A 20,488-nucleotide genomic window follows, 5' to 3' on the forward strand; every position below is an offset into this window, starting at 1 on the left:
GTACACCCAGGACCTGTGGTCTGTTACACTTCATTTGTAATACTCTGTTCTGTCTCATATGCTTTTTATTTCCTACCAGTATACGTATCTGCGACTGACCTTCCCCTACCATCTGCCATTTCTCAATGATCAGGTCTAATCCTGGCCCCACCCCTACCCCTTACATGGCCTTGTTTCTTCCCGCATAATCCAAGCAGTGACCTAAGGTGTTACACCGAAGAACATAAGCGTCACTGTGTGAGTTGGTGATACATATCACAGAAGTATACTGAACAGAGTTATCAGAGATCTTAGTAGTTCCCTAGCCTAAGCCTCTCATATTATGGATGAGGAGACTGAGGCAAAGCTTTGCACTCTATATCACAGTTGGTGGCAGAGATAGAACTGGAATTAATAGTAACCTCATTTTAAATTTCTGTTATATCCACTTTGAACAAATAGCCCCGTCAGTATGACAGTTTGGGATGACAAAAAATCATTTCAGTATGCACTATCAATGTCTGGTAAGAGTTTACACTTGTGTATTTCTGTTTTTACTTGGAAATACCCAAAAAGGAATTGTTTGAAAATTTGTCTATTTCCATAACTGCCAATATGTGAAAGCTGGATTTTTAAAAAAGTAAAGCAGTATCGTTCCACCAGATGTCACTGTTTGCATGTAGCAATGAAGTTACGATGATTAAAAATACAATTTCCCCCTCCCCAATCATGTTTTGTAAAAAAAAAAAAGAAATTTATATAGTTATATACTTTTCTACAGACTTGTTATTTTATCAAGACTGTATTTTCTGATCTTTTTAAAACATACGAAGTATTCATATGCCTCTGCTGCAGATTTCAAAGAAAAAAATTATAAAAGACTAAAGAAAGCTATTTGTAGATTAACATTTTCAAGAAGATGAAAACCTAAAGCTTTTTCCAGACCTTGGCATCTGCTTTTTAAACAACATTCTCTGTAAGTTAATGTTTTTCAAATTGTGGATTGTGACCCAGTGAGTGGGTTGTGAAATCAGTTTAGTGGTTCGCTATGAGCACTTTAAAGACTGGTATCTAGAATAGAACCATTGCATGTGAGATGGACTTCGATGAAACTTTTGTATGTGAGCACTCTTCAAATTTCCCTGTATACATCTTCTATGAGTTACCTAAGAGCGACTGTGAGCAACATCCTGTGAAGCCTCTCTCAGGCTTTTGTATACCAAAGAGCAAGATAAATTTGTTAAGGAAGAGATAGTAAAGCTGTGATGGAGAACCTCTCTGCTAGGGTCATACCAAGGTAGGGGAGGATTGCTGGAGGGAGATCCCTTCTCCATGCTTCACAAGATGTAGCTCACAGTCACTTTTATATAACTCATAGAAGATGTGTGCAGAGATTTTTTCAGAGTACTCACAGCTTAGAACAAATGTTTTCCAAACTTCTTTAACAGCATCATACAATCAGAAATACATTTCTCTCTCTGGCCTCATGGGAGACCAATATTGACCCAAAAGGAGGTTTAACTTTCACTCTGAGAGAGGTGGGCTTGTTTCCTTCATTCAACTCCCTCAATGATCATAAACAATAATGGTTCTAATATCAATCACTTTTTTAGCATATTCTGTGCGCAAGTCTCTTCACATACATGATTTCTAAGACATTTGACTCTGAAAAACTCAATCACTGTTGCCATTTATAAATGAGGAAACAGACTGAAGAAGGAAACATAGCACAGTGAGGGGCCCAAATTCTGTTTTTTAACCTCATTCCAAAGGCTCACTCTTTCCACTGTATCAGTGATTTTTAGTCTTCCTTGAGGATAAGAGTCATCTGGGTTGTTTGATAAGTGTATCAATTCCCAGGCTCTATCTCAAACCTACTGAATTAGAATCTTCAGAGAAGGGGTCTGGGAAGGTGTAGATTTGATTTCATCCAAGGATATTCTTATGATTAGGCTGTTTTAGGAAAGATTGAGTATCTTAGTGGTTCTCCACCTTCAGAGTGCACAGAATCACCTTCAGGGCTGGTTATAACACAGATGGCTAGGCCTCAGCTCCTGAGTTTCTGACTCATTAGGTCTGTAGTGGGGCTCAATAACTTCCATTCCTAACAAGCTCTTATATGATACTAATGCTGCTCGATAGGGAATACACTTTGAGAACTACCCAGCGTATAATGCCTTACCAATGATTCTGTTTCCCAGGCCAGAGTCTGGGGCTGGCTTTGGCTGTGAGACTTTTCTTACTCAGCCAAAATTCAACAATATTTATTTAGTACCTACTCCATTCAAATTTCTGGGAGACAGAAAATGAGTAAGTCTCACTTTTTCTGCCAAACAAGCCTATGCTCTACTGTGAAAAAGGCACACAGAATAGAATGCAGTATATTGTATAACGAAAAAGCAGATCAAATGCAACAGGGAAACCAGGGAGTCAGACATGAATCTGGGCTGGGTAGAGAAGGATTTGTAAAGGTCTCGTGGAGGAGTTGAGATCTGGTCTTGCTCCCATCATTCTCCATTTCCATAGCCACTCAGTACTATAATGGCCTGTTGATTTTGCCTGTTTCCCCTATTGCTCCTGGAGTAATCCTAGCACATAAGGCATTTTTTTTGCATTGCAAATGTAGCTTGGGTGGAAGGTTGGGGGAAGGAAGCAGAGTTGGCAAAGTAGATGGTGCCCAGACTGTGAAGGATCCTGACTGCCAGGGTCAGGAGCTTGTAACAGGGTTATATATACTGTGTGTGTAGTCAGTGAGATGTTTGGAGAGGGGGTGACTGATAACAACAGTTGCAGGGATATGTGGCTTGGATTGGAGGAGGGAGGGTCTGGAGGTAAGGGACCAGTAAAGATGGTATCACAGGACTCAGTTGAGAGAAGATGCAGTGAGCAGGAGAGACATCATGGAGGGAGAATGAACAGAAATAGTCATTACTGTTGGGAGTGAGGAAGAGATTGGTGATGAAGAGATTTTCAGTCTGAACCACTGAGATAGTGGTGTTTTTCAAAGAGAACTCTAGAAAGGGTTGGTTCTTTTCTCTGGACAAAAAGAAGGAAGCAGGGAAAATCCGGATAAAAATTTCCAGGTAAGTGCTTCATCTTTGTCATACAGGAGCATAAAGGCTAACCTTAGGTATGCCTTTCCACCAAGGCCCCCATTCATGTCTACCAGAGCTATGCACTCTAGAATGTCCAACGACCTTCACTTTCTTCCAACCAATCTATATTTCTGTTTATTTAGCGTTTTTGGAATGTGAAAGAGCAAAAGACAATAAATTGTAAATGACTTTTACTATCCTGTTTCTGGCATAGAGCCAGAGAAAAGTACAGCAGTGCTTCTAGATAACTTCTTAGTCACTGCTCTCCTCATCACCATCTCCCTCTCCTCCCAACCTATCTTAGAAATACTTATTGATCCTGATGTCTGTATTCACTTGGCTCATTTTCTTAGTCCCTAGACCTTCTCCTGTTCTTTTGTTTTCCTGGATACATTGGGATTCAGCTTTGGAAAACAGAAACATCTTGTATTTGTCTGTTCATATGCTGCTAATCAAGACAGACCCAAGACTGGGTAATTTATAAAAGAAAGAGGCTTAATTGACTCACAGTTCTGCAGGGTTGAGGAGGCCTCAGGAAACTTACAATCGTGGTGGAAGGAGAAGCAAACATGTCCTTCTTCACATGGTGGCAGCAAGGAGAAATGATGAAGAAAAGGGGGAAAAGCCCCTTATGAAACCATCAGCTCTTGTGATAAATCACTCACATCACAAGAACAGCACTATGGGGTAACCACTCCTGTAATTCAATTACCTCCCACCAGGTCCCTCCCACAACACATGGGGATTATGGGAACTACAATTCAAGATGAGATTTGGGTGGGGACACGCCAAACCATATCACAGCTTTAGCTATTTTAAGCAAAAAGGGACTTAGTAATGGGAATTTGGTGTTTTAAAATCAATGAGAGGGTTAGAAAAATGGGGCATTAGGTAGGGAGATCTCCCAGGGATGACTCACAGAGCATGTTTAACTGGCGGCCTAGGGTGCTGCTGCTCCTGACACAGGAAGGCGGCAAATCTGGAAGCCAGCACTGGCAACGTACCGCCTTAACTGAGATTCAGGGATTAAGTAGCCTTTACTGTCACAGCTTTGGACTCTGGAGCCACACTGTGTCTGTTTGACATGCTCACTGGCAAAAAACAAACAAGTAAAAAACACAACTCACAAAGTCGTAACTGGAACACTGCTACAGAAGAACTCAACATTGTCATGACTGTACTTGCCAACAGAAACATCAGAACCTTCTGCCTTCTAATTGCATTTGGTTAGTGGATTCTAACTAATATCTAGAACACTGGCTTCTGGAACGTCCGCCCCGAGTTAAAACAATAGTGCCTCAGCCTCCTGAGTAGCTGGGACTACAGATGTGTGCCACTACACCCAGCTAATTTTTGTATTTTAGTAGAGACGAAATTTCGCTATGTTGGCTAGGCTGGTCTTGAACTCCTGGCCTCAAGTGATCTGCCTGCCTCGGCCTCCCAAAGTGCTGGGATTACAGGCATGAACCACCATGCCTGGCCAAGAGAGTTTTGCCTCTCCATCCTTGGCAGTTCAGGAAAGCACATTAGAAGGAGGATGGAATGGGTGTTAAGTGGCAGTGGTATTCACCTTGCTGGGAGTAGAGTTTTAACCTCTCTTTGAATTCAGGTATTTTAGTAGGTAAGATAGGAAGCTTTTATTCATGACTCTACTCTGACAAAGCCATATCTTCTTCAGCCGGGCTCTGAGTGGGTCTACTTCTTAACAGCAGGTATCGTGGGATTTGAGGATTTCAGTATATTATTAAGCAACTGAAATCAGTTGGGTTTTTGTATGCTTAGTTTTCACATTTGGTAACTCATAAAGTGTTTCTTCCTATAATAGTATATCAGTAAGTTAGAGGGAACAGTAGCTTTAAATGCTTCAATGTGAAATTGATATATCTATATTATGTATGTAGCACATGACTATATATATATTCTTAGATATTTTGTCTTTATGTTCATTTTATATTTATTTTACAGTTAGGTGGTTACAATACAAAAGTTAATGTATTTTTAAGCCAGTCTGTGGGTCAGTAATTAATGACACATTTTACCTTCAACTTTTGATTTATCTCATGTTTAGCTTAATCTTTTATTGATAAGTTTTGTTCCATATATATTCTTATGTATATGTAGCTTGTAGCCTAGAAGAAAGACTTGATGCCTACACAGTTTTCTGTTCATCTCAGCAAGAAGGGAAAACCATAATGTGAGAAAGTACTTCTGCTTAGGCTGATGCTTTGCCCCACCCAAGAAATGAAACTTTGTGTGTATGTGTGAGCTCAGAATGGGGAGTAGGTGAGAGATCAGAAGGTAGAGAAGTTTTTTTTTTTTTTTTAACCTCTTTTGCAACTAGACTTTCATAGGGTGAATTTATTATTCCAGTATAATGAAACAAAACCATCATAAATATTACTACTAAAATGTATTAAGAACCAGATATTAGCATTTTTGGATTATTTCTCATTTTGGATTATCTGACTTCTACACAATCTCTACTTAGTGCAGATGTCAAATGTCCATGTGTTTATTTCAGTGGAGTTATGAAATGAGGGCAAACATCTTATACTTTGTCAATTACTTAAAAAACTTATTGTTCTTATCACATTGTAGAATATTGTATGGAATTCCTGTTATGGATGACAACCAAGAATATGTCCATATTCCTCCTACACTGCAAGGGATACCACCTGAATTGGCACAAGGAACTAGAGAGCATGCTCACAAACCACACTTGCAAGTCTTGGGAGAGGAAGTAAGAACTTTCTTTAATATTAGTTTTTTTGTACTTCACAGGTCCTCAAACTTTTTGGTTTCAGGAGACTTTTTTCACTCTTAAAAATTATTGAGGGCTGGCCAGGTGTGGTAGCTCACGCCTGTAATCCTAGAACTTTGGGAGGACATGGCGAGAGGATTGCTTGAGCCTAAGAATTTGAGACCAGTCTGGCCAACATAACGAGACCTCGTTATCTAAAAATAATAACCCAGCCTGGTGGCACATGTCTGTGGTCACAGCTTCTTGGGAGACTAAGATGAGGGAATCACTTGAGCCCAGGCAATTGAGGCCTCCAGTGAGCCATGATTGCGCCACTGCACTCCAGCCTGGGCAACAGAGAGAGACCCTGTCTCAGAAAAAATTATTGAAGACCTCAATAATTTTTTATGTGAGTTATATGTATTAACATGCTAGGAGGCCAATAGAGCCTTGGGGAATCTGAGGGACTATAACAAAAGATCTAGTATTTGTGTTATCACAAAAGATGGGGAGAGACTGAAAAGTATTGAAATAAATAATGTCTGAAAAGTTACCAGTTTGGCAAAAGGCAGAAAGCTATAGATTCAGGAGCCTGAGCAAATCCCAAACTGGAAAAATCCAAAGGAATATAGACCAAACCACATAATATTCAAACTTCTGAAAATGAAAGATAAAGAAAAACCAAATATCAATCTAAGAAAAGTGGGAATGGCTATATTAATATCAGATAAGATAGACTTCCAAGCAAAGAAAGTTCTCAGGACACAGAGGGGCATTATATTAAGATAAAGAAAGCAACGAAAAAGAAACGACATGCTACCTGTAGGGGAAAAACAATTTGAACGGAAATGGGTTTCTCATGAGAAGTGATGGAGGCCAGAAGTAAGTGACAGAACATTTTTCAAGTGCTGGAAGAAAACAACTGTGTTCCCAGAATTCTACATCCAGAACAATATCCTTTAGGAATAAAGGAATCAAGACATTCTCAGATAGAAGGAAATGAAGAGAATTTGTTGCCAGCATACCTAACCTAAAAGAATGGCTAGGAAAAGTTCTCTAAATAGAGAGAAATGATAAGAGAAAAAAATCCAGGAATATGTAGAAGGAACAAAGCACATGTAAAGCAAAAATATGGGTAAGTACAATAAAATTTCCTTCTCCTTTTGAGTTTTCTAAGTTATGTTTGTCCATTGAAGCAAAATTTGTCATGCTGATGTGGTTGTAACAGAATATAGACAAAGTATTTAAGACATACTATAAATGGGAAAGGGTAAAGAGACATAAAGGGAGGTGAGATTTCTACATATCACTTGAACTAGTAAAATAATACCCTCAGTCAATTGTGGTAAGCTATATTTATAAAATGTAATACTTAGAGTAACAATTAAAAAGCTATACAAAGAGATATACTAAAAACACTATAAATAAATAAAAGTAGAATTCTAAAATATGTTCAAGTAATGTACAGGAAGACAGGAAAAAGAAAACAGAGAAACAAAAGAAACCAGACAGAGCAGACAGGAAACAAAATCTAAAATGACAGACTTAAGCCCTAACTTAAATGTAAATGGTTTGAATTTAGCAATTAAATGACAGAGTGGTAAAATGGATTAAAACACATGACCCAGATATATAATATTTACAAGAAACAAATTTAAAACATAATGATATAGCCAGTTTGAAAATAAAAGGGTTAAAAATACACAAACACCATTCAAAGAAAAGTGGGAATGGCTATATTAATATCAGATAAGATAGACTTCCAAGCAAAGAAAGTTCTCAGAGACACAGAGGGGCATTGTATTATGACAAAAGTGTCAGCACATCAAGAAGACATGCCAGTCTTAAAAAATATATGCATCAGACAATAGAACTGCAAAACATGCAAAGCAAAATCTAAGAACTGAGAGGAGAAATAGACAATTCCACAATTATAGTTGGAGAGTTCAGCGTTTCTCTCTCAAAAATTCATAGAACACTTAGAAAATCAGCAACAACCCCATCAACCAGTAGGTTCCAGTTGAAATTTATAGAACACTGTACCCAACAAAAACAGAATGCATATTGTTTTCAGATGCCATGAAACATATACCAGTATAGAGCAAATCCATAATGGACTAAAACTAGAAATCAGTAAGAGGAAGATAAGAAAAATCTCCAAACACTTGGAATCTAAACAGTACAGCTATAAATAATCTATGGGTTAAAGAAGAAGTTTCAAAGGATTTAAAAAATACATTGAACTGAATGAAAATGAAAATACAACATATCAAAATTTGTGGGACATAGCTAAGCAGAATTTCTAGCACTAAATGTTTTCAATAGAAAAGAGAAAGTCTCAAATTAATAATTTAAGCTTCCACCTAAGAACCAAAAAAAAAAAAAAAAAAAAAAAAAGAGCTAAATGAACCCAAAACAAGCAGAAGGAAGGAATAAAAGCAGAAATCAATGAAATTGAAAACAGAAAAACAGTAAGGAAACTTAATGAAAGAAAGAGCTAGTCATTTGAAAAGATCATTGAAATTAATCTCTGGCAAGACTGACAAGAAAAAAAGAAAAGCCATAAATTACCAATATTATAAATGAAATGAGATGTTACTATAGACCCTGCAGATATAAAAATATTAATATAGGAATACTATGAACAACTCTACACATGCATACATTTGATTACTTAGATGACATGAAGAAATTCTTGAAAAACACAAACTACTACAACTCACCCAGTATGAAAAATAGATTATTTGAATAGCCCTATAAATATTAAGGAAATTGAATTATTGATTTATAGAACATTCCTCTTCTCCCAAATATGTAAGCCCAGGTGATTTTACTAGAGAGAATTCTACCACACATTTAAGGAACAATTAACACCAATTCTATACAATCTCTTTCAGAAAATAAGAGGAGGGAAGACTTCTCAATTCATTTTTTGAAGCTAGTAATACCCTAGTATCTAAACTAGACAAAGACAGTTAAAAAAAAAACAAAAACAAAAAAACCAAAAAAAAGAAAGAAAGAAAGAAAAATGTAGACCAATATCCTTGCTATGGTTCAAATGTTTGTCTCCTCCAAAACTCATGTTGAAATTTAATTGTTGTTGTAACAGTATTGAGAGGTGGGACCTTTAAGAGGTGATTAGGCCCTTATGGGTGGGAAGAATCCTATTAGAAATGGGCAAGTTCAACTCTCTTTTTCCCTTTTGGCCTTTCTGCCTTCCACCATGTGAGGACACAGTAAGAAGGCCTACATCAGATGCTAGTGCCTCGATCTTGGACTTCTTTCCAGCCTCCAGAACGTGAGAGAATAAATTTTTATTCTTTATAAATTACCCAGTCTCAGGTATTCTCTTATAGCAGTGCAAAACAGATTAAGACAACTCCTTATAAATATTGGTTATAAAAATCCTTAACAAATGTTAGGTCATAGAATTAAAAATACATAAAAAGAATTATCCACCAGGACTTTAGGGAATTATTCCAGAGATTTGAGGCTGTCTCAGTATTGGAAAGTCAATCTACTGTAATTCATCATTTTAACAGAATAAAGAAGAAAAATTGCATGATCATATTAATCAATGAAGAGAAAGCATTTGACAGATTTCATCACCCATTTTCATGATAAAAATTTTCAGAAAAATAGGAATAGAGAGAAACTTCTACAGCTTGATAAAGAGCAGCTGCAAAAACCTACAGCTAACATAGTATTTAATGGTGAAAGCCTGATTGTTTCCCCACACCACTCTTATTCAACATAGTGCTGGAAATTCTAGGCAGTGCATTAAGGCAAGAAGTGGAAAAAAAAGCTTGCAGACCAGAAAAGAAGCAATACAGCTGCCCGTATGTGCGGATGACATGACTGTCTACAAAGAAAATTCTGAGGAATCAGCTGGGTGCAGTGGCTCATGCCTGTAAGCGCAGTGCTTTGGGAGGCCAAGGCGGGCAGCTTGCTTGAGCCCAAGAGTTTGAGACCAGCTGGGGCAACATGACAAAATCCCATCTCTACAAAAATACAAAAATTAGCTGGGCGTGGTGGTGTGTGCCTGTAGTCCCATGGCCTTAGGGCTTTCTGGGAGGATGAGGTGGGAAGATAACCTGAGCCTGGGAGGTTGAGGCTGCAGTGAGCCATGATCATGCACTCCGGCCTAGACAACAGTGAGATCCCCATGTCAATAAATAAATAAATAAATAAATAAATAAATAAATAAATAAATAAGTTCTGAGGAATCTGTACAAGAAAAATCTCACAGAACTAATAACTGAGCCCAGTAAAGTGACAGGATACAAAAAAAACCATGAATAATTCATTATATTTCTATGTATCTATAGATGAACATGTACTGAAATATATACTGATATTAAAACTGTATCATTTATAATTGCTAAAAACTGAAATAATTAAGTGTAAATCTAACAAAACATGTATAAGAGTTAGATGCTGAGGACTACAAAATGCTGATAAAAGAAATGAAAGTGATCTAAGTAAATAGAGAGATTCCCTATTTATAGATTGGAAGAATCAGGATAGTAAACATGTCATTTCTCTTCAAATTGATGTACAGATTTAAGCAATTCCTGTCAAATTTCCAGCAAGGCTTTTTTTTTTTTTGTACATGTAAACAAGAGTATTCTAAAATTTGTATGGAAATGCAAAGAAAGTAGAGCTAAAATAATTTTGGATAAGAAGAATAAAATGGGAGAAATCAGTTTAGCTGACTTCCTTACTTACTATATCATAGTCATTAAGATGGTGTGGTCTTGGTGATGGACAGGCCTATAGATCAATGGGACAGAGTAGAAAACCCACAAATGGACTCCTACAGATATGCACAACTGATTTTTTTATAAAAATGCAGAAATTATTCAATGGTGTAGAATGGCCTTTTCAAACAATTGCTGCTCAATCAATTGTACATCCCTTAGCCAAAAAAAGAACCCTGACCTAAGTCTTGCATCCTATAAAAAATGTACTTAAAATAATAATTCATAGACACGTGTAAAATATCAAACTATTAAACTTGTAGAAAAAACATAGGAGATCTTTGGGATTTAGGGCTAGGGAAAGCATTCTTACACTTGACACCAAAAGCACTATTTGTAAAAGGAAAAATAGATAAATTGGACTTCGTCAGAATTAATTTTTTTTCTCTACAAAAGACCCTGTTAAGAGGATTAAATACAAGCCATTGACTCGGAGAAAATATTTTGCAAAACATGTATCCAGCAAAGAATTAGTATCTAGAATACATAATGAATTTTCAAAACTCAATATAAAAATATCTAACTAGAAAGTGGGCAAAACCATTAATAAACATTTCACCAAATAGGATATGTAGATGGAAAATAAGCATATGAAAAGATGTGCAACATCATTAGCTATTAGGGAAATGCAAATTAAAACCACCGTAAGATATTACTACAGAATGGTTAAAATAAAATAATAGTGATAACACCGAATGCCAATAAGGAAGTGGAGGAGAAATAGGATCATTGATATATTGTTTTTGGGAAGGTAAAATGGTACAGCCCTCTAGAAAGCAGTTTGGTAATTAGAAAAAAACCCAAAGTATGCATGCAGTTCTGTAAGATAAAGTGTCCGTCCAGGCATGCATACGACCCAGCAATTGCATGCCTGGGCGCTTACCTTACAGAAATGAAAATTTATAATTACATTATAATTTGTACACAAAATTCATCACAGCTTTATTAATAGAAGCCAAACTCTCTGTGGGCTTCTCACAGTGTACCCATGCCAGAGTACACTGTGGCCTTGAACCATTGCTCAGCCTCCTTACCCGTGAGCGATGAACACTGAAGCAGGTTGCACAGTGAAAAAAAAAAAAAAAAAAAACTCAAACAGGAAACACTCTGGATAACCTTCAGTGGGTTAAGAAAACTGTGGTACATCCATAGATGGAATACTAATCACCAATAAAAAGGAATTAACTATTCATACATGCGATAACAATGAATCTTAAGAGAATTGGGCTGAAAAATCCAATTCTAAAAGATTACGTATTGTGTAATTTCATTATATAACTTCCTCGAAATGACAAAATTATACAAATAAAGAACAGAATAGTGGTTTCCAGGTTTTCAGGATGGGGGTTAGGATGAGTATGACTTTAAAGGACAAGATGGATCCCCTGTGATGATGGAAATGTTTTGTAGCTTGACTGTTTCATGTCAACATGTTATTTATGATATGGTACTATGGTTTTGCATGATGTTGTCTTTGGGCTAAACTGGATAAAGGGAAGATGGGATATCTTTGTATTATTTCTTAAAACTGCCTGTGAATCTACAATTATCTCAAAATAAAAAGCCTAATAAAGAAATTGTGGTCAGTGGAACAGAAAAAAAAAAAGAAAAATAAGAAAAAAAATGTAGCCTCAGTTAAAAAGATAATTGTTACATGATGATTTGTACAATAAAAAAGCTTGTTGCAATTGAAATCTGAAACTGTATTAATGACTTTCATACTTTATTATGTTAAAATCTATTGTTTTATCGTGTACTTTGAATGGATCTTTTACTCATGGATTAATTCAAATAACATCACACCTTGGTTTTTTGGAAAATACTGTTCAGTTATTTAACTCTTCAAATGTTGACACATTTCAGTATAATACACAATATCAAAGTAGCTTATTTTTAAAATTGTCAGAAAAGTTCTTTAGCATTGGGAACCTTGCAAACTCATGGTAAGGGACACATGTTTTCCAAAATTCTAATTTTTGTTCAAAAGCTCAATTTTTTTCATTGTCACAAATACACTCGGGTGTTTTATTTGAAGTGACAAGTTTGCTTCATTCCTTTTCAAGAAAAATCTTGCCATATATCCAACTCTCAATAAACATGGTTTGATGTTTGTTTTCTTAAATGAAAATGGAGGCTAGTTCAGTTCACAACTCAAACAACAGCACACATGCATTTCCTCCAAACCACCATCATACTTCACCATGGCCACAGATATATTTTGTTTGTATTTCTCATTTAATCACATTAAATATTAAGATGTGTGGACATTTAATAAAACTAAAATTTTTCCTCCTTTCTGGTGGGCATTTTTAAGGTGCTGCTGTCTTGATTCATGCTTTGGCACTGTGAGTTTCACCATATATATGTGTATGTGTGTGTGTGTGTATATATATACACACACACACATATATATATACACACATATATACACACACATATATATGTGTGTGTATATATATTTTTCCCCATCAGTGCAAATATTAACATAGTGAAAAATGCAAATAATCTTCCCCAGGGTCTCAGACTACATTTTGAAAACTGATATTCTGTCTTAGGTTTCATTTAAATGAAACTTAACTTGACCCTGAAACTAATTTGCCTGTCTCTTTCCCTTAGTGAATAGGATACTCTGACCTTGGGTCATCAGTATGAACAAGAGTTATTGCATCAGCTTGTAATATGCACATGGCCTTAGGAGGTATGCAGGAACTGTTAAACAAGTTAACCCAGGATGCTTCAGAGTTAGTCATTCAGTTTGCTATGCAACAGCCATTGTCCTTTAGAGTTCTGGCAGCCACTAACCCTGTTGCTTCTAATATTTTCCTAGGACTCTTCTTAGAAAGTTCTGAGCATTGCTGGGGGAACCAATTTACCATGGTTAGTCTTATTTACTAGTTTAATTTAATAAATTCTCTCCTGAAGGTGCATCTGTACTTTCCCTTGAGAGCAAATTACTGTTGTTTAGTGATAGCTTTCCTACCGTTCCCACTTAGGGACTTGTATCTTACTTCTAGGGCAGTAGTTTTATTCTGGTTGCTTAAGCTGCTGGAAGTGTACTCCATGGGAAAAATTACTGTGCTATATGTGACATAACATTTGAATACCTGAAATCCTCTTAATTTGTAGGTGATCCTTAGAAGATTTGCCAGCTGATTTTGGAAGAGTTTATTCATATTTTAGTAAGGACTTCCTGGCTGTAGGTCTGTACAGCATAAAGTGATGCACTATGCCCAGCATAACAGGACAAGTGAGACCAAAAACTTAATTTTGAAGTCTTATGCAGGAAAAATTACCTGGCAACTGCAAAATCTGCCTTTCTCAAAATACTGTACTCTTCTGGGAGACAGGAAACATGTGATCAAGTATATGGAAGAGTTGAGGATTATATCTCTGACTAGAAATAAAAGCACTCCAGATGCAGTGACAATTTATGATAGTGAATCTTTATTTACTGGGTTTGGGTTTTCATGTATTGCTCTGGAAAGTCTGTGTATCATCCACACTCTAGATATCATTGTTAAGTGTTCATTTTTAAAGCTAGAGTTATGTTTTTTTGCAGTTGATGCTTTAAAATTGAGCTCGTTTTCCTAGTGAAAGACAGATCATTTTGGGGGAAATGGCATAGTCCAATTAAATATTATTAAAAGTAAATAAAAATATTAAAGAAAACATAATTATCAATAATATTGTGGCAAAACATAATTATCAATAATATTGTGGCTTCATAAAGCTATTTTAAAATCTTACCACATTTTCTTCAAGATCTTGTCATGAATACCTGATTATTATTTTTTGCATGTAACTATTAAAAATTTTTTTCTTTTTACTGTTTTATTATTATTTTGTTTTATTTTTTGTTTTTTGAGATGGAGCCTTACTGCAGTGCCCAGGCTTGAGTGCAATGGTGTGATCTCAGCTCACTGCAACCTCCGCCTCCCAAGTTCAAGCAATTCTCCTGCCTCAACTTCCCAAGTAGCTGGGACTACAGGCATGTGCCAACATGCCCAGCTAATTTTTGTACTTTTAGTAGAGATGGGGTTTCATGATATTGGCCAGGCTGGTCTCAAACTCCTGACATTAAGTGATCCATCTTGCCTGGGCCTCCCAAAGTGCTGGGATTACAGGCGTGAGCCACTGTGCCCGGCTTATTATTTTATTTATAATAGTTTTATTTTTAAAAAATAGTTTTAGACTTACAGAAAACCTACAAAGACAGTATGGCAGTTTTCCATATATACTGCACTGTGTTTCTCCTATTATTAACATAGTAATAGCGGGTTGAATAGTTGTCTTCAAAAGATATGTCCAAGTCCTAACCCATGGTACCTGTGAGTGTGACCTTATTTAGAAATAGGATCTTTGCAGATGTAGTTAAGGATCTTGAGATGAGATCATCCATCATCTGGATACAAGGGTGGGCCTTGAATCTGATATGACTGGTATCCTTCTAAAAGGAGAATGCCATGTGAACACACACAGAGACACTCAGAGAAGAAGGCCATGTGCTGGTGGAGACAGAAATTGGAGTGATGCTGCTGCAGGCAAAAGAATGCCAAGGATTGCCAGCAACCGCTGAAGCTGGGAAGAGCAAGGAGGAATTCCTCCCTAAAGTCTTCAGAGGGAGCATGGCCTTCCCTTCACCTTGAATCCTGAACTGTGAGAGAATAAATGTTTGTTGTTTTAAGCCATCCAGTGGTAATTTGTTATGGCTGCCCTGGGAAATTTATATGACATATTATAGTAGTATGGTGCATTTGTTAAAATTAATGAACCAATGTTGATACATTATTGTTAACTAAGATCCACATTTCATTCAGATTTCCTTAGTTTTTATCTAATGTCCTCTTTGTATGTCAGGATCTCATCCAGGATACCATATTTACATTTAGTTGTCAAGTCTGCCTTAGGCTCCTCTTGGCTGTGATAGTTTCTCAGACTTTCCTTGTTTTTGATGGCTTTGACAATTTTGAGGAGTTCTGGTCAGGTATTTTGTAGAATGTCTCCCATTTGGGATTTGCTCGATTCCCTCCCCTCCCCTCCCCTCCCTTCCTTTCCTTTGAGACAGGGTCTTGCTCTGTTGCCCAGGCTGGAGTGCAGTGGTGTGATCATGGCTGACTGCAGCCTTGACCTCCAGGGCTCAAGTGATCCTCCCACTTCAGCCTCCTGAGTAGCTAGGACTACAGTCACATGCCACTACACCTGGCTAATTTTTAAATTTTTTTGTAGGGTCTTACTATGTTGCTCAAGCTGGTCTTGAACTCCTGGTCTCAAATCGTCCTCCAGCCTTGGCCTCCCAAAGTTCTGGGACAGGTGTGAGCCACCACACCCAGCCATGATGTTTCTCTGATTTGATTCGATTATGTGATTTTTGGAGGAAGACCACTGAGTTAAAAAGTGCCATTTTCTTCAGGTGTCAGGGGTATGTACTATCGACATGATTTATTAATGTTGATGTTAACCTCGATCACCTGGCTAGGTAGTGTTTACCAGGTTTCTTCATTTAAAGTCTGTCTTTTTTTCCCCTTCCCATATTATTCAGAAGAAAGTCACCATACACAGCCACACCTAAGAAGTGGGGGGTTATGCTCCACATCTTTGAGGATAGAGTGTCTATAACAATTTATTAGAACTCTTCTATATAGGAAGTGTGTCTATTCTTTTCATTCATTTATTTACTCAGTCATTTATTTATATCAGTATAATTTGTGAATATTTACATTATACTTTGAGTTGTAATCCAGTACTACATTATTATCATTAGTTTTGATAAAATTATTTGATCTTTGGCTATTGGGAACTCCTTCAGATGGCTTATATGTCTCTTTTGACACCCTATCATTGTGGGATTTTTTTTAGAACACTTTCTTAATTTTTGGCAGTATTAGATATTCTAGGTTCATCTTGTATGTTTCCTGCCCCAGTCCTAGACTCAGCCATTTCAACAAGGAGCCCTGGGTCTCTTTATTGGGGAATATAATTAAAAACTAAGATCCAGGCAGTAGGTGTGCTTGTTTCTACTGGGCATTCTTGCTTCTAGGTCTTGTCAGCTGTCAAAGCAAGGAAATATATGTGTGTACACAAACTTGTATAAATAAATACATGTATCTATACATATTTCTATATGTAAACATCTGTATCTATAGTAAGCTAAATATGAGTTCTTACTGATGCATCCAACTCTAATCCATTACCTCATGGGTCATTCTAGTTTCCTTCCATTTTTTCTACTCCACTTCTACTCCAGCAGTGACAAACCAGGCTTCCATAATTCTCCCTCAATTTGTTAAATTTTTCAGTTCCAGTACACGTGCATAGAAGTATCAGAATTGTTAATTCATAATCACGTGGGATACAACTTTATTACCTAATGTATAACGCTATGTGCACAGTTCCTTTTGCCTTTAGTTTTATGTACACATTTCCAAAGTAACTGAGGTCAACAACTTTTCCCCCCACCCCCTTGGGTGAGATTGTTTCATATGTTTGTAATACAGTTAGACTGTTTTATTACATTCTGCATTCCATCCTGGGATTCCTCCTGACCTCCTAAATGATTTTAAAAAATTCATATTAAAGGAGAGATCACGCATATTTAGGGTGGTATGGCTGTAGGCATAAATTTGCATTACATTAAAATTCACCCCTTGTGCTTCAAAGTTCAACAGATTTTTAAAAATGTGCAATGTCATGTAGCCACAATTCCGGATCCTACAGAATAGTTTCACATCCCTAAAAAAAATCCCCTAGGCCTGATTAATTTTTATTTGGAAAAGAAATACAGAAACCAAACTAGCAAACACGTGAGAATATGTTAGTAAGATTTTGGAAATGTTAACATTTTGTCATACTTGTTTCATATTTTTTAAAATAAAAATTTAAAAATTATTAAATTAAGGCCTTTAGTACTTCTTAATTCCATTTCTCTTCCTCCCTACCCAGCAGTTACTGGTACAATTTTAGTAGTTTTTCCAGTCCATGAGTTTGTACTTTACTAGATGTATTCGTGAGCCTAACCAATAAATAATACATTTTTTGTGTTTTCAAATGTCATAGTTTTATATGACTCTTTCTAAAACTTGCTTACTTTCTTCTCAATACCATGCTTCTAAGATCCATCTCTAGATCATAATTTTTGTGTTTTAGTGTGTTTTATAGTGTTTATGAGTATACCACATTTTATTTATGTTACTCTATTAATGGACATTTAGATTGGGTTTAATTTTTTATTTCATATGCTCTGTGAATATCCCATACTCATCTCCCCATGCATGTGTGAAAGAATTTGCCTAGACTATATAGCTGGAAGTTAAATTCCAGGAAGATGTGGCACGTACACTTTCTACTCTACTAGATGTGGCCAATTGGCCTCCAGTGTGTTCTACAAATTTCCCCAAGTCCTTAGCATCAGTTGGTAATGCAGACTTTTACATTTTTGCTAACCTGATGGCTGTAAAAAAATTATTTCCCATATTTTCAGAAGCTGTGGAACCAAAAATTCTCAGCAACTAAAAATAATTTTGACTGGAGATTGAATTTTTACTTTCAGGGCCATTTCTTACCATTTCTAATAACCTTTTATGTTATTTTCAAAGATGTGTGCTTATCCAGAATTCACGAAGTTGTTTTGGAATGCAGCTGCACCTAAATTCTCTGTTCCAGAATCTGTCATGAAGGAAACTCTATATCCAAAATATGAGGTAACATTCTGAATGGGTTTTCTCTATTATTGTTGTTGTTATTATTTAATAATTAAATTGTATAATTGGCTATGACATTAAATTTTACTGGACATTTATGTAAATTACCAGACAGTTATTGCCATAATTAGGATTAATTGGATGTCACTACAGAAGTTATTTATATATGTAAATAATAATTATATGTATGTATACAAATATATACCTACATATAAATTTATAATTTTATATGTTCATATATATATATATGTATATATACTTTTTTTTGAGATGGAGTTTTGTTCTTGTTGCCCAGGCTGGAGGGCAATGGTGCGATCTTGGCTCACCACAACCTCCGCCCCCCGGGTTCAAGCAATTCTCCTGCCTCAGCCTCCTGAGTAGCTAGGATTACAGGCATGTGCCACCACACCTGGCTAATTTTGTATTTTTAGTGGAGGCGGGGTTTCTCCATGTTGGTGAGGCTGGTCTCGAACTCCTGACCTCAGGTGATCCACCCAGCTTGGTCTTCCAAAGTGCTGGGATTACAGGGATGAGCTACCACGCCCGGCCATAATTTTATATATTATGTATGTATATTTAAAAATGTTATACTTATCCATGTGACTTTAGCTAGTTAAGAAGAATATTCTGTTTTCTTTTTGAAAGAATGTTTTATTTGATTGAGAGTTCAAGATATAAAGCTACTTGAGTTGTTTAGAGATCTTCATGGTATTTTCATTTGTTTTTAAAATCACATTTTAAATTAACTTAATGTTAAAAACATTTAATAATACCCAAATGTGGTAATCTTTTTCCTTCCCTTAAAGAAGAATGATTACTCTCATTTTATGTTGTACTGATCATTCTAAAAATTAGAAAAATGAGGAGAAATAAAACAAAATAACCTATTATTCTTCTCCCACAGAGAGTTGCTGCCCACTTTTTGGTTCATTTTCTTTGGTTTGTAAAAATTCTTCTCCTTCTTCCTCCTCCTCTTTTCTGCTTTTTCCTTTTTTTTTCTTTTACAATATTTCAGTGATGAGCATCATTGTACATAAATTTTTAGTGGCATTCAGGATTATTTTATTTGCACAGCGTTGTAGGCAGCTTACGAAAACACATATATCAGAAAAGGATAAAACAAAAAAGTTAAAGAAGTTGTGGGGAAAACATAACGTGAGTAATAGCATAATAAAGCCAGAGGTAAGATTAGTATGAAGAAATTCAGTTCATGTATGCTGTTGCTTGAAATGGGGTCATCAATTTATCTCCTAGCTTTCCTGCAACCAAGGCATGGATGGAGTCTTGTTCATATTTAACCTGTTGATACTACATGTTTAGAATGTTAATATTGAAATATCCTCGCATTTCTTGGATTACTTGTTCATAGTGTATTATTGTTAAATATTATGTTGAATTCTGTTAGGCCATATTTTATTTTTAATTTTAAATATATACTCATGGGTGAAATATCTGTGTAGTGTATTTTTTTTTCCTCTGTCGGACTTTGCTATCAGAGCTATTCTTGCTTTATAAGGTTAACTGGATAGCATTTCATCATTTTTAATATTCTGAAATTGATATGGCTTAGGAATAATCTTGAAAAGTTGGAAGAACTCACTGTTTAGACTCATCTGAGCCATTTGGTAAGGTAATTGATAATTAAAAATTTTTCTTTTCTAATTCTTAGCTTATTCATATTTACTATTTTTCTTGTCAATTGGCAACATATTCCTACAGTAAGCTATGTATTTAGTTGAGATTTGTAAGTTATGTACATAGAGTTGCATATATTTTGTCAGTTTTAATATTCATTTCTAATATTGCATCATTTTCTTTTTCCTTTCTGATGGTGTTTTTGATATTTTTTTCTTAGAATAGAATTTTTAGAAAGTAGTTTTTTTCTTTTTTCATTTGTTTTTAAATTAAATGCTTTCCCTATGTTTGTCAGACTACTATACTCATACCAGTATAACACCATCCCTTTTATTTTTTTAGAAAGATATATAATACATAGTTCCCTGGCTATTAGATATCATGGCCAGTCAACCAGAAAAACACATGAGTTTAACCCACCATCTTTGACCAAAAACCTTTTGTACTAATTATTAATTCAATGTTGTTACTTCTCCCTTTTAACATATTTTTGATTATTGGCTTTCTGCTCTCCATAGAATGTTGACATTCTATGTTGGTATTTTTCTAATTTTTTTTTTTTTTTTTGAGACAGAGTCTTAC

General features: G+C 35.9%; 1 protein-coding gene across 3 annotated transcripts in view; it reads left to right on the forward strand.

The window, feature by feature from the left end:
- TTC6 (tetratricopeptide repeat domain 6) overlaps window positions 1–20,488 on the forward strand; it is a 242,888-nt gene that overhangs the window by 113,736 nt on the left and 108,664 nt on the right. For all 3 annotated transcript variants that reach the window (XM_063651570.1, XM_054449042.2, XM_054449043.2), the window contains 2 exons: window positions 5,673–5,814; window positions 18,167–18,271. In XM_063651570.1, coding sequence (XP_063507640.1) covers window positions 5,673–5,814; window positions 18,167–18,271 — 247 coding nt within the window. The remainder of the gene's footprint in view (window positions 1–5,672; window positions 5,815–18,166; window positions 18,272–20,488) is intronic.

The sequence above is a fragment of the Pongo pygmaeus genome, chromosome 15 (assembly GCF_028885625.2).
Source record: "Pongo pygmaeus isolate AG05252 chromosome 15, NHGRI_mPonPyg2-v2.0_pri, whole genome shotgun sequence".
Taxonomy (NCBI): domain Eukaryota; kingdom Metazoa; phylum Chordata; class Mammalia; order Primates; family Hominidae; genus Pongo; species Pongo pygmaeus.